Source organism: Mytilus californianus, unplaced genomic scaffold (genome assembly GCF_021869535.1).
Source record: "Mytilus californianus isolate M0D057914Y unplaced genomic scaffold, xbMytCali1.0.p SCAF_4, whole genome shotgun sequence".
NCBI classification, from domain to species: Eukaryota; Metazoa; Mollusca; class Bivalvia; order Mytilida; family Mytilidae; genus Mytilus; species Mytilus californianus.
In genome coordinates this window covers 96770906-96784321 of record NW_026262690.1, presented here as the reverse complement: position 1 = coordinate 96784321, position 13416 = coordinate 96770906, and the positions used below count along the sequence as shown (strand labels likewise).

The 13416-nt window shown below is 31.1% G+C and overlaps 1 protein-coding gene across 1 annotated transcript in view; it reads right to left on the bottom strand.

The window, feature by feature from the left end:
• Positions 1-13416, bottom strand: part of LOC127698936 (U4/U6.U5 tri-snRNP-associated protein 1-like) — a 50105-nt gene that overhangs the window by 19373 nt on the left and 17316 nt on the right. Inside the window, exons 6-11 of the mRNA XM_052202695.1 lie at positions 12856-12933; positions 4701-4797; positions 3063-3205; positions 1742-1888; positions 1201-1260; positions 455-564 (exon numbers count right to left, since the gene is read on the bottom strand). Coding sequence (XP_052058655.1) covers positions 455-564; positions 1201-1260; positions 1742-1888; positions 3063-3205; positions 4701-4797; positions 12856-12933 — 635 coding nt within the window. The remainder of the gene's footprint in view (positions 1-454; positions 565-1200; positions 1261-1741; positions 1889-3062; positions 3206-4700; positions 4798-12855; positions 12934-13416) is intronic.

Sequence of the window (13416 nt, the reverse complement as noted above, 5' to 3'; positions counted from 1 at the left end):
ATTGGAAAATTTCTAATGAAATTGTTCAAATTGGCTAATACCCGGTAGTTATTGTTTAAAATCTCTTGACAGTGGCATCTTGGATAATCCAACACAATTCTTAAAAGGCTAAAACATTTCAAGAAATATCTTTTGTCCAATGCACAGGGTGCCTTTATACATAGCCTTACTTATCATTAAATTCAAAAAGTATTACCATACTCTGAACCATGAAATGAGGTCAAGGACAATGAACATAAGACAGACAGAAACTTTGTAACATAAAGCATCTGGAAACAAGGAATAAAAAATCCAGGTCTTCTATCTTCCAAAATATAAAACTTTATACAAATAGTTTACACTGACACCGCCCCAACCTGATAGTAATCCCTATGTCTGGCATTCTGTGACTTTCTTCACAGGCTAGATAAAAATTATCATTGTATTTCGAGGCTTTTTTTTTTACAACAATTACCTTGAACCATAATTTTCCTCATTCTCATCTAACAGTAGCAAATCATCTGCTTTGAGTGCCTTTCCTCTTATCTTCCTCCTTTTCTTCTTTATTTTTTTAAACTTGGCATCCTGTAAATTGCAATCAGTTAATGAAGTGCTTAAATATTGTAGAAATATGTGTAATATAAAGAAATTAGCTTCAAGTTGAAATGAGAGGTAAAGTAAGATATGACCCTAGAATGTTCACAAGGGACAGGATAATGTGATGGAAAAAGTATAAAGCTGGACTTGCTTTAATTTGGGGTAAGCTGGTATCAGGGTACTTCACATCACATCATTAATTATAACCTTAACAATGAACTTTCATTTACAGTTACCAAACCTTACCTCTGAAATTATTTTACGGGAATTCCATAACTTTGACCAGATTTTCAAAAATATAACAAAGTTCACATACAGTCTTCAAGAATAGACAATTGTCTATACAATATGTCAAGCTCTAAATCTACAAAAACTGTTAATATATTCAATAGAGACTATCTGCCATCAACATCAAATTCCAAAAATGACAAAAACATTTAGATGTACATTTTGTAACTAAAGACAGCCACTAATGAGGTTCATTCCTGACTTTGGATCAACTCATTAGGGCATAGATGGATTAAACTAGTTTTTCTAGCTCTGAACATTCCCCCTTTTAATCTGGATAAGTGGAAAACCATTTGTGTATAAATTATACTGACAAGTAAATATAAACAAACTTACCGCTTCATCTTGTGTATAATATTCACTAGCTATCATCATACTTGGTAGGGACAGAGTTTGCTGCAATGAATAGAAATGTGATTCATGCAGATTAAAACATCTATAACAATCATTAAAACACAAAACTAGCGTATTCAATCAAATTTTCAAAAATTTAAAATTCATATTCGATATGTACTACTTCTTAATATAGTAAATTTAGAATCTGATTGCAAATTTTTCATTTTTGTGAATCATTCGACAACTATAATACTGCAGGATTACTTGATGTGATTCAAGTACATGTTGCAGAATATAAATATGTTAGATAAAGTTCAAATAATATTATGTTCATTCTGTCACATGATAAGCATAAATTTTAACATCACATTTATTCATTAATTTACAGTGTAGTTTAACTTGTGGTTCATTCTGCAGTGTAAGTCACATGCTGAAACAATGCAAATAGTATTCTTTTGAAGAATTTAATTTTTTCCAAAAAAAACTACTACAAGTTACATGTACAAACAAAAACAAAACAAATCAGATATAAGTATCATACACTTTGTTCTCGTAACTGCTGTCGAATTCTGTCCATCTGCCTATCATCATCATTAGAATATTTCCCTCCAGCTCCAAGTTCAAATGATTTCTTTTTCTCACCTTCAATCTCTTCATCATACTTGCCAAGGATATCTTTAGGTTTGAGCTATAGAAAATAATAATGTAAATATATAAAACAAGAATGTGTCCATAGTACACGGATGCCCCACTCGCACTATCATTTTCTATGTTCAGTGGACCGTGAAATTGGGGTCAAAACTCTAATTTGGAATTAAAATTAGAAAGATCATATCATAGGAAACATGTATACTAAGTTTCAAGTTGATTGGACTTCAACTTCATCAAAAACTACCTTGACCAAAAACTTTAAGCTGAAACGGGACAGTATCATTTTCTATGTTCAGTGGACCGTGAAATTGGGGTCAAAACTCTAATTTGGAATTAAAATTAGAAAGATCATATCATAGGGAACATGTGTACTAATTTTCAAGTTGATTGGACTTCAACTTCATCAAAAACTACCTTCAACAAAAACTTTAACCTGAAGCGGGACAAGACGGACAAACGGACGTACAGACTGAAAAACATAATGCCCCTAGGTTGGCCTTAACCTTAAATGCAACATTGTTGGCATTCTAATTCTGCTAAAGTTCAATTGAAATTCCTGAATACTAATTTAAAGAATAAATACCTAATATTAAAGTTCTAGTATATTTTTAATAACATATTACAAACGAAAGTGAACCAACGCCTGGTAAATTTGTAGTACTGTAGAGTCCCAGAAGTGGATACCTCGGGTATGCAGGGTCGTTATGATAAAGCACATAAAATGTAGAAAGTCTTATAACAACACTTTCGGTACTGCTGCAGAAAATTTATTGATCTACATGTTTCGGTGCCTAGGGCACTATCATCAGGATAAAAACAATACAGAAAATTGCGCCTGAAGTACACAATCAGGTATGCATAAATTACTTCACAATGTAACCATGGTGAGTATAAATAGAAAGTGAAAGTATTATGTATGGAAGTAAACTTGAACAAGAAAGTTGAATAAAATGTGAATGTCATTGAAATTTAAATGTTTGTTGAATGAATATGCATTTGTATTTATTATTCATTCAACAAACATTTAAATTTCAATGACATTCACATTTTATTCAACTTTTTTGTGGTTTTGCAGGTTTTTTATACTATGCATTTAGATTTAAAAAGCCTGTAGTAAACATCAAAGCCAATGATTTTGTTCTCACTGCTATAAATAAGGGAAACCTTAAATATTTCAAAGTAATTTGAATACAACCATAGGTTCCTCATACCATTCCATATTCATCTTCTTCTGCTTCATCATACGGTTTATAATCTACTTTCTTCTTTTTATTTTCTAAATTCTTTTTAGCTGCTTCATCATCTAACATATTTACATTCATTAACACATCTGCATTATCATCATCTAAAACACCTGAAAGAAAAAGCAGAAGTTACTCAGTGAACATACATAACATAGGTGACCATTAAATCTGACTGTGAACATACATAACATAGGTGACCATTAAATCTCACTCAGTGAACATACATAACATAGGTGACCATTAAATCTCACTCAGTGAACATACATAACATAGGTGACCATTAAATCTCACTCAGTGAACATACATAACATAGGTGACCATTAAATCTCACTCAGTGAACATACGTAACATAGGTGACCATTAAATCTCACTCAGTGAACATACATAACATAGGTGACCATTAAATCTCACTCAGTGAACATACATAACATAGGTGACCATTAAATCTTACTCAGTGAACATACATAACATAGGTGACCATTAAATCTCACTCAGTGAACATACATAACATAGGTGACCATTAAATCTCACTCAGTGAACATACATAACATAGTAGGTGACCATTTAATCTCACTCAGTGAACATACATAACATAGGTGACCATTAAATCTCACTCAGTGAACATACATAACATAGGTGACCATTAAATCTTACTCAGTGAACATACATAACATAGGTGACCATTAAATCTCACTGTGAACATACAAAACATAGGTGAACATTAAATCTCACTGTGAACATACATAACATAGGTGACCATTAAATCTCACTCAGTGAACATACATAACATAGGTGACCATTAAATCTCAACAAATTATTTATTCTGATGAAATTTTAAAATATTTTATAAACAATTTGTGCCAATTAAAAAAAAAAAAAAACAGTATTTCATTTGTGACACAAGGTTATATTTCATTTGTGTATAGTATATTTTGGAAAAGTTATAATATACATTGTATCCTATATGAGGCATGTGAAAGAAATACCTTCAACTCCCTGAGTAATTAAGTGAGTCAATTTTTTATGACCACACAGAGTCAAACCCGATGTGGACAAAATAAAGTCATGATAAAGACACTGAATGAACTATGGTGTAGACCAGCAGACAGTCCAATCTCAGCAATTAAGAATCAAGAGTTCCAAAACATCTGGTGACATTTCTGAAAGACCATCAAAGATTATCCTGCTTAACTGATGTACATAATGCAGTGTTTTATGATGACTATATATCTATCATATATACTATTTACTTGTATTATTGGCGCAAATGAAATGGATTAATATGGCACAAATGAAACCTTTATAAAAAAACATTTTGAAATCACATATGAATTATATGAAGGCATAACAAAATGTGATGCATGTCTGAAATGAGGTGTACATGTATATATCCATCTTTTGCTTTAAGATTTTGAACAATTATGCCTCCTAATGTGCAGTAAAACATTTGATGTTTACTTTCAAATCAAAATGACTATTGAAGTAACAGTAATTATTTCTTTCTTTTTTGTCTACTGGTCAATAATTGCTAAAATAAGTGCCTATAGTGATATTCGAATTTACAGTATGTTATCTGAATTAAATGAGTTCTAGGTTTTTCTTTACCTTTGTCTTGTAATGTTAGTATCACAGTCTTTCCTTCTTTAAATGTGCCCATCTCATGTTGCACTTTCAGTCCTTTTAAATTCTTAGATGTGTATTCCTACAAAAAAACAAAAACATTGAGATGAATTTTATGCAAAACACTACTAAAGAATAATGCTGTAAGTGACATGCAGTCAGAAATCCCACAAATAATCTGCTCATGTTCGTTGAGAATATAAAAGAAAATAGAATTTAATTGTAATTTTTGATGTAAGCATTTTTCCTTAAAGACATAAACAACAGACAGTACAGAAAACAAAAGACTGGGTAATAATCCAATCCCACAGGAACCAAGAGTTAGATCCAATTCCTTATCCTGCTCTGCAGCCTTGTTTGTATTATCTATTGGCATACATGTGATAGATGGTGAAACTCAGATCTGGAGTTTAGACTTCAGATCAAGAGGTTTTTTATCAATATTTTTTGTTGTAAATGAAACCGTTTGATGTGAAAATTGTCTTTTTTGTGTGTTTTTTCTTCAATCTTCCTTCTGATTGAAAAAGTATCAATGTGTAAAGAGTACCCTTGTAGCAAGGCTTGGTCAAAGCCAGTAATTTACAAGATCCTATAATGAGACAATTCCATAATCTTGAATTTCCGTCTGCTATCAATATTACATGCTAACCTACATGTAATCTAAATAAAAATGTTACTAGCAAAATTAAACATTTTTATGATGTACATGTAAAATTCATAATAATATTGGAGTATACCTTGCAGTGTTTTTTTTTGAAATCTATTATAAATACTGTGTTCACTCAAGGAAATTCAATTTGCATAATATGGATTAAGTTATCTAAAAGGTTATAAAAAATCAAAACTTGAATGCAAGAAGGAGAAATAATTTCAACATGTGTCTGTGGCTTTAAATGCAATTTTGAAAACATTCATTATAAATTTTGGGATATATTATAAGAGTGATTCACCTGTTTAAATGGGATAAATATCATGGAAATGAAACAAAATGTTAAATTCATATAGTGGATATAGTCTAATGTAGTGATAAAGTGAAAAGAAAAAGTAAAATATTCCAAAATATTCCTTACGTTTGGATAACGTGAATGTGAAATTGGAAATAATCATTATAAAGTTCTGGATCTAATATTGTTTAATTGGAACATATACTTTGGTAAATGAAATAAAAACTCAATACTGTGGATATAGTAAAATCAAGTGATATAGTGAAAATATATGAATAAACTTCATCCAAAATATTTGTAAAGTGAGGATAATCATTTTAAATATGATAATGGAAATAATCAAATATTGCAAAATTCTGTACCTGTTTTTGGGGATATATATATCATGGGAAATTAAACAGAATATGGATATAGAGAGAAAATCTAGTTATATAGTGAAAAACGTATACAAGTATTTGAAAACTTTCATAAAATTAGGAAAATGTTATAAATTATTAAAGATAAAGAAAATGGAATACTGGATGAGATGTAAAATATCAGTGTCAATATTAGAGTAAATAAAATAGTTCATTCAAATATGATTTTGATATTTCAATATGAATATGCATAAACAATTTGTACAAGGAACATGTCAATAAGTGTAAAACCAAATGTCTAAATGAAGGAATGCATACAGTTGTTCTGGTGTTTATTAATCCTGGAAATAAGTCAAGTAGTTCAGATTTCCAGAGAAGCAAAAACAAATTATTTTGAGTTATTTCCCATTAGAAAAAGCCAAAGAGATATTAAAAAGGTTTTTTTTCAACAGCATACAAGAAGTCCAAGCACTCATAGTATTTGGCTATGAAAACATTAAGAGGAAATGTAGTGAATTATACGACATGTAATTAAATTCCCTGCAAAAAAAACATATAGTCTTGATCTGGCTTGCTTACTCTTAAAATTTTAAATGACAGTAAAATAAAAATCTGTTTTTCCTTCTAAATGTTGTGTTTTTTTGGCATTTGTATGACCAATTATTTCAGGGAAAACATCCATTTCAAAAAAAAAAAGACTAATAACAATGTTTATTTCTTTATCTGTTTTTGGATTCTCTAATAAAAAACATGAGAAAAGGATTTTTTTATTAAATCCGCAGTTTTTAGTAAATATAAGAACATGAAATAAGTTTGCATCTAGTTATCATATATAAGTGGTCATATTCTAGCATTATTCATACCATATAAACTAATTAAGACTGAATGCATATTATTTTATTCAACAAAGATAAAAATTGAAGCCTTGATACCATATTTATAAGTTTTGAAAAACCTATCTCATTTATACTACAACAGCAACAATTAAACAGGTGAAGTGATAGGACAGCATCCAATTAGACTCTAAATTAAAATACATGAGTGATCAAAAATATTTTCTTCCCTTTCAATTTGTTTTAAAGAATAATCCTAGGTTAAGAAAAACTTCAGGAAAAAAGCATGCTGAAAGTTTTGGTTAGGTGAATAAAAATCTTTACAGGTAGCATCAAGGTAGATTTAAATCTAACATAAAATGCTTCGCTGGGGCGCAGCTTGATACGACCGCAGAGGTCGAACCCTGAACAGTTGGGGCAAGTATGGACACAACATTCAAGCTTGATACAGCTCTGAATTTGGATTGTGATTAAATATTTGACACAGCATAGGTTTCTGACACAGAAAGAATGTGGTCTAAGAACTTCAATTTTTTTAATTTACCTATTATGGTCCAATGTCCAAAATCAAAATACATGGTTAGATTCAGCATATCAAAGAACCCCATATATTCAATTTTTGTTGAAATTAAACAAAGTTTAATTTTGGACCCCAACTTGGACAAACTTGAAAACTGGTCCAATAATCAAAAATCTAAACACATGTTTAGATTCAGCATATCAAAATACCCCAAGAATTCAATTTTTGTTTAAATCAAACTAAGTTTAATTTTGGACCCTTTGGACCTTAATGCAGACCAATTAAAAAAAACGGGACCCAAAATTAAAAATCTAAAAAAACGGTTAGATTTAGCATATCAAAGAACCCCAATAATTCAATTTTTGATGAAATCAAACAAAGTTTAATTTTGGACCCTTTTGACCTCAATATGAACCAATTTGATAGCGGGCCCACAAATAAAAAATCTAAATACATGGTAAGATTCAGCATATCAAAGAACCCCATTTATTCAATTTTTGTTGAAATCAAACAAAGTTTAATTTTGGACCCCAATTTGGACCAACTTGAAAACTGGGCCAAAAATCTAAAATCTAAATACATGTTTAGATTCAGCATATCAAAGAACCCCATATATTCAATTTTTGTTGAAATCAAACAAAGTTTAATTTGACCCCAACTTGGACCAACTTGAAAACTGGTCCCATAATCAAAAATCTAAACACATGTTTAGATTCAGCATATCAAAGAACTTAAAAAATTCAATTTTTGTTAAAATCAAACTAAGTTTAATTTTTGACCTTTTGGACCTTAATGTAGACCAATTCAAAAAACGGGACCCAAAATTAAAAATCTAAATACACGGTTAGATTTGGCATATCAAAGAACCCCAATAGTTAAATTTTTGATGAAATCAAACAAACTTTAATTTTGGACCCTTTTGACCTCAATATGAATCAATTTGATAGCGGGCCCACAAATAAAAAATCTAAATACATGGTAAGATTCAGCATATCAAAGAACCCCATATATTCAATTTTTGTTGAAATCAAACAAAGTTTAATTTTGGACCCCAATTTGGACCAACTTGAAAACTGGGCCAAAAATCTAAAATCTTATTACATGTTTAGATTCAGCATATCAAAGAACCCCATATATTCAATTTTTGTTGAAATCAAACAAAGTTTAATTTTGGACCCCAACTTGGACCAACTTGAAAACTGGGCCCATAATAAATAAAATGCTCCGCTGGGGCGCAGCTTGATACGACTGCAGAGGTCGAACCCTGAACAGTTGGGGCAAGTATGGACACAACATTCAAGCTTGATACAGCACTGAATTTGGATTGTAATTAAATATTTGACACAGCATAGGTTTCTGACACAGAATGAAAGTGGTCTAAGAACTTAAAAATTTTCAATTTACCTATTCATACATGTGATGGACTGTGAAACTCAGATCAGGAGATTGGGAAATTTTGGTCAGGAGATTAGGACTCAGATCAGGAGGTTTTTAATCGACATTAATTTTGTTGTAAATGTAACCGTGTGCTGTAAAAATGGTCTTTTAAAGTGTGTTTTCTTCAACTTTCCATCCAATTTATTATGTTTATAGTACCCTTGTACTTATAAAGTTTCTCCATCTTTATATTCTACATGTTCAATCTAACATTGTATTTTTCCAGTATGTTCTTTAAATTTTTTACTTCATATTCTATAAAACAATCATTGCAACCAGAACATTTGTTTAGCTATCTGCATATAGTTTTTATTTATTTTTTTTCTCTTGCAAATAGTTTTTATTTGCAAACTCAGAAAATCATTTTATCTGTAAAATTAGGGTCATAGTTATTATATAAATTTCAATTTAAGCCTTGAAAGGAAGTCTAGAATCCTCAAATAATTTTCAAATTATTATTTTTTTATTTGTCCTAAGACATTTAAAATCATTTAATAACCATCCTTTTATGATTATTTGTTCAATTTATATTTTATTTATATTCTTTTAAAAATTTTCATTATTAAAAGGAAAGTAACTTTAAACAGGATAAATCAAGGGAAGTAACCCAATAAATACACAGTTTTTGTTACACAACAGCAGTTAGCCTGAGGTAAAAATCGTTGATTACCTGTATGTTTGACACCCAAGCTGACAAGTGAAGCCATATAATTATGCATGTTAATTGATTTACAGGTAAAATATAACTTCAGGTAATGTCAGTTACACCAGATGCCTGAGATGATATGTTGGGCAGAAATTTTTCATTCATGAAAAATTTCATACACAGGATTTTTTCCTCTTCAACAGGAGGTCGGGAGGAGACCCCTGAAAACAGGATTATTGTACTCCCGTCGGGAGGTTCACATGTATGCCTATTCAAACCATATCATTATTATTTGCTTTTATATATAAATCAGAAATAACCAATTTAAAATGGAAAATGTTAAAGAAAAAAAAGGAAAAAAAAATCCCCCCCCCCAATTTTTTGAACCCCCTTATGATTCATCACCCCCAAACTCAATCCCAGCTTTCCCTTTGTGGTATGGTACCTTGCAGTACAATTTCAGAGAGATTCATACACTTGAACACAAGTTATTGTCTGGAAACTAGAAAAATGCTTGTTTTTTGGCCCCTTTTTGGCCCCAAATTCCTAAACGTTTAGGGCAATTACCCCCAAACTCAATTCCAGCTTTCCCTTTGTGATATGGAACCTTGCAGTACAATTTCATAAAGATCCATACACTTACACACAAGTTATTGTCCTGAAACTAGAAAAATGCATGTTTTTTTTTGCCCTTTTATGGCCCCTTATAACTAAAATTTTGAGGGAAAACCCCCAAAATCAATCCCAGCCTTCCCTTTGTGATATGGAACCTTGTAGTACAATTTCATAAAGATCCATACACTTACAAACAAGTTATTGTCATGAAACTAGAAAAATGCTTGTTTTTTGCCCCTTTTTGGCCCCTAATTCCTAAAATTTGGAGGAAATTACCCCAAAAATCAATCCCAGTATTCCTTTTGTGATATGGAACCTTGTAGTACAATTTCATAAAGATCCATACACTTACAAACAAGATATTGTCATGGTCGTATAAAAATGCTTGTTTTTTGCCCCTTTTTGGCCCCCAATTCCTAAAATTTGGAGGCAATTACCCCCAAAATCAATCCCAGCATTCCCTTTGTGATATGGAACCTTGTGGTACAATGTCAGAGAGATCCATACACTTACACACAAGTTATGTCTGGAAGTTACAAAAATGCTTATTTTTGGCCCCTTTTGGCCCCTAATTCCTTAACTGTTAGTACCATAACCCCCAAAATCAATCCCCACCTTCCTTTTGTGGTATTGAACCTTATGGTAAAATTTCATTGAGATCCATTTACTTAAACTAAAGTTAGAGTGCGAAAACTAATGTGTATTCGGACGACGACGACGACGACGCCAACGTCATACCAATATACGACCACAAAAATTTTTTTGCGGTCGTATAAAAATCTAAACACATGTTTAGATTCAGCATATCAAAGAACACGAAGAATTCAATTTTTGTTAAAATCAAACTAAGTTTAATTTTGGACCCTTTGGACCTTAATGTAGACCAATTTAAAAAACGGGACCCAAAATTAAAAATCTAAATTCCACGGTTAGATTTGGCATATCAAAGAACCCCAATAATTAAATTTTTGATGAAATCAAACAAAGTTTAATTTTGGACCCTTTTGACCTCAATATGAACCAATTTGATAGCGGGGTCCACAAATAAAAAATCTAAATACATGTTTAGATTCAGCATATCAAAGAACCCCATATATTCAATTTTTGTTAAAATCAAACAAAGTTTAATTTTGGACCCTTTGGACCTTAATGTAGACCAATTTGAAAACTGGACCCAAAATTAAAAATCTAAAAACACGGTTAGATTCGGCATAACAAATAAATAAATGTGGTCAAAGATTTTACAAATCTAATGCGCCATACTGGTCTTCCTTTATAAATATGCATTTCTTTAAACATAATTTAAAAGCAGTGTAAGGGAAGTAACCAAAACGTTGTATTTGGATTACCTCCCTTACACTGTTTTAAATTATCTTAATTGTTCATTAACCATTACTTTATACATAATTTAAAAGCAGTGTAAGGGAGATAATTTCAATGATGTATTTGATTTATCTCCCTTACACTGCTTTAAATTATGTTTTGTACTAAAGTATTTGTCCATTAATGAGGACAACCTTGTTTTTCCCCCTTTTTTGCCCCTAATTCTTAAACGGTTTGAGCAATAACCCCCCAAAGCAAATCCTAACCATCCCTTTGTGGTATGGAAACTTGTAGTATAATTTCAGAGAGATCCATACACCGTTCCACAGTTATTGTCTGGAATCTAGAAAATGCTTATTTTTGGCCCCTTTTTGGCCCCTAATTCCTTAACTGTTGGTACCATAACCCCCAAAATCAATCCCCACCTTCCTTTTGAGGTATTGAACCTTATGGTAAAATTTCATAGAGATCCATTCACTTAAACTAAAGTTAGAGTGCGAAAACTAATGCGTCTTCGGACGACGACGACGACGCCAACGTCATACCAATATACGACCACAAAATTTTTTTTGCGGTCGTATAAAAACCAACTGGTCAATTTAAATGTCCCAATTGTATTGTCAATATTACAATCTGGTTGAACAATAGGTACAGGTAAACAGTAACACCCATAGTCAAGTCACAGTAAAAAGGAAAAGAAATTATCATTCATCAATAAAAATTCTATGAGAAAAACTATTCTGTTGATGAAATTCATTGTTTTCATTAAAAAGATACCAACGTCATACCAATATACGACCACAAAAATTTTTTTGCGGTCGTATAAAAACCAACTGGTCAATTTAAATGTCCCAATTGTATTGTCAATATTACAATCTGGTTGAACAATAGGTACAGGTAAACAGTAACACCCATAGTCAAGTCACAGTAAAAAGGAAAAGAAATTATCATTCATCAATAAAAATTCTATGAGAAAAACTATTCTGTTGATGAAATTCATTGTTTTCATTAAAAAGATATATAAATTTAACAAATCTAAGCAACTGAAATCAAGAAATTGAAACAATGCATTTACATGGAAATATATACATTTAACAAAGGGATCTAACCAAATGCTTGTAAATGTGTGTGAAATGTGTATTTTTTCACGTTTGGAATCATTAATCTTCTGTCAGCTGTGCCATTCGTGCATCTGAAGTTATCATTGTAGGAATACAGATTTTGGTTATGGTTAGTCTGCCTCCGATCCTGGTTTGTATAAATATTTTAATGGCAGATGAAGAAAAATTTACAAAAGTAAACAATGTTTGACAAGCAGTTTGGAAAAGAATATAATGTTTTTAATGCAATAAGTGGATGAAACATAAACTAAAGGCAAGTTTCGTCATGTTCTTATGAAGTAACAAATTTATTATCTATATCTATAATGGAAAAAGTGTCTCATTTTAAGTGATTAACAATCTTACCTTTGACTTATTTGTAAATTCCTGTTCAACAATATTTCCTATTCCAAACTCTGCATCCATCTCTTCTAACATTTTTGCCTGAATAAAAAATAAAGCTCTACTGAAATGTATAAGTTCAATAACATAAAATGGAGACATGAACATTGTGTTCATAAATAATGCATTGTAATCATTATACTATCTCGGTAACAATCATTAAATCTAGATTTCAAACGTCTTTAACCTAATTTAAGATTTATATACAGTCGAGCCTCGATGTGTTGAAAACTGAAATAAGTAGATGTGTTTTGTTCCAGCAGAATTACCTTTTGGTCAAGGCATTTCTAACTCTGGTGAGTAGAACTTGGTTGAATCAAAATCTAAGTTACCTTGAAGAATAAAATGCTCCGCTGGGGCGCAGCTTGATACGACCGCAGAGGTCGAACCATGAACAGTTGGGGCAAGTATGGACACAACATTCAAGCTTGATACAGCACTGAATTTGGATTGTAATTAAATATTTGACACAGCATAGGTTTCTCACACAGAATGAAAGTGGTCTAAGAACTTAAAAATTTTTAA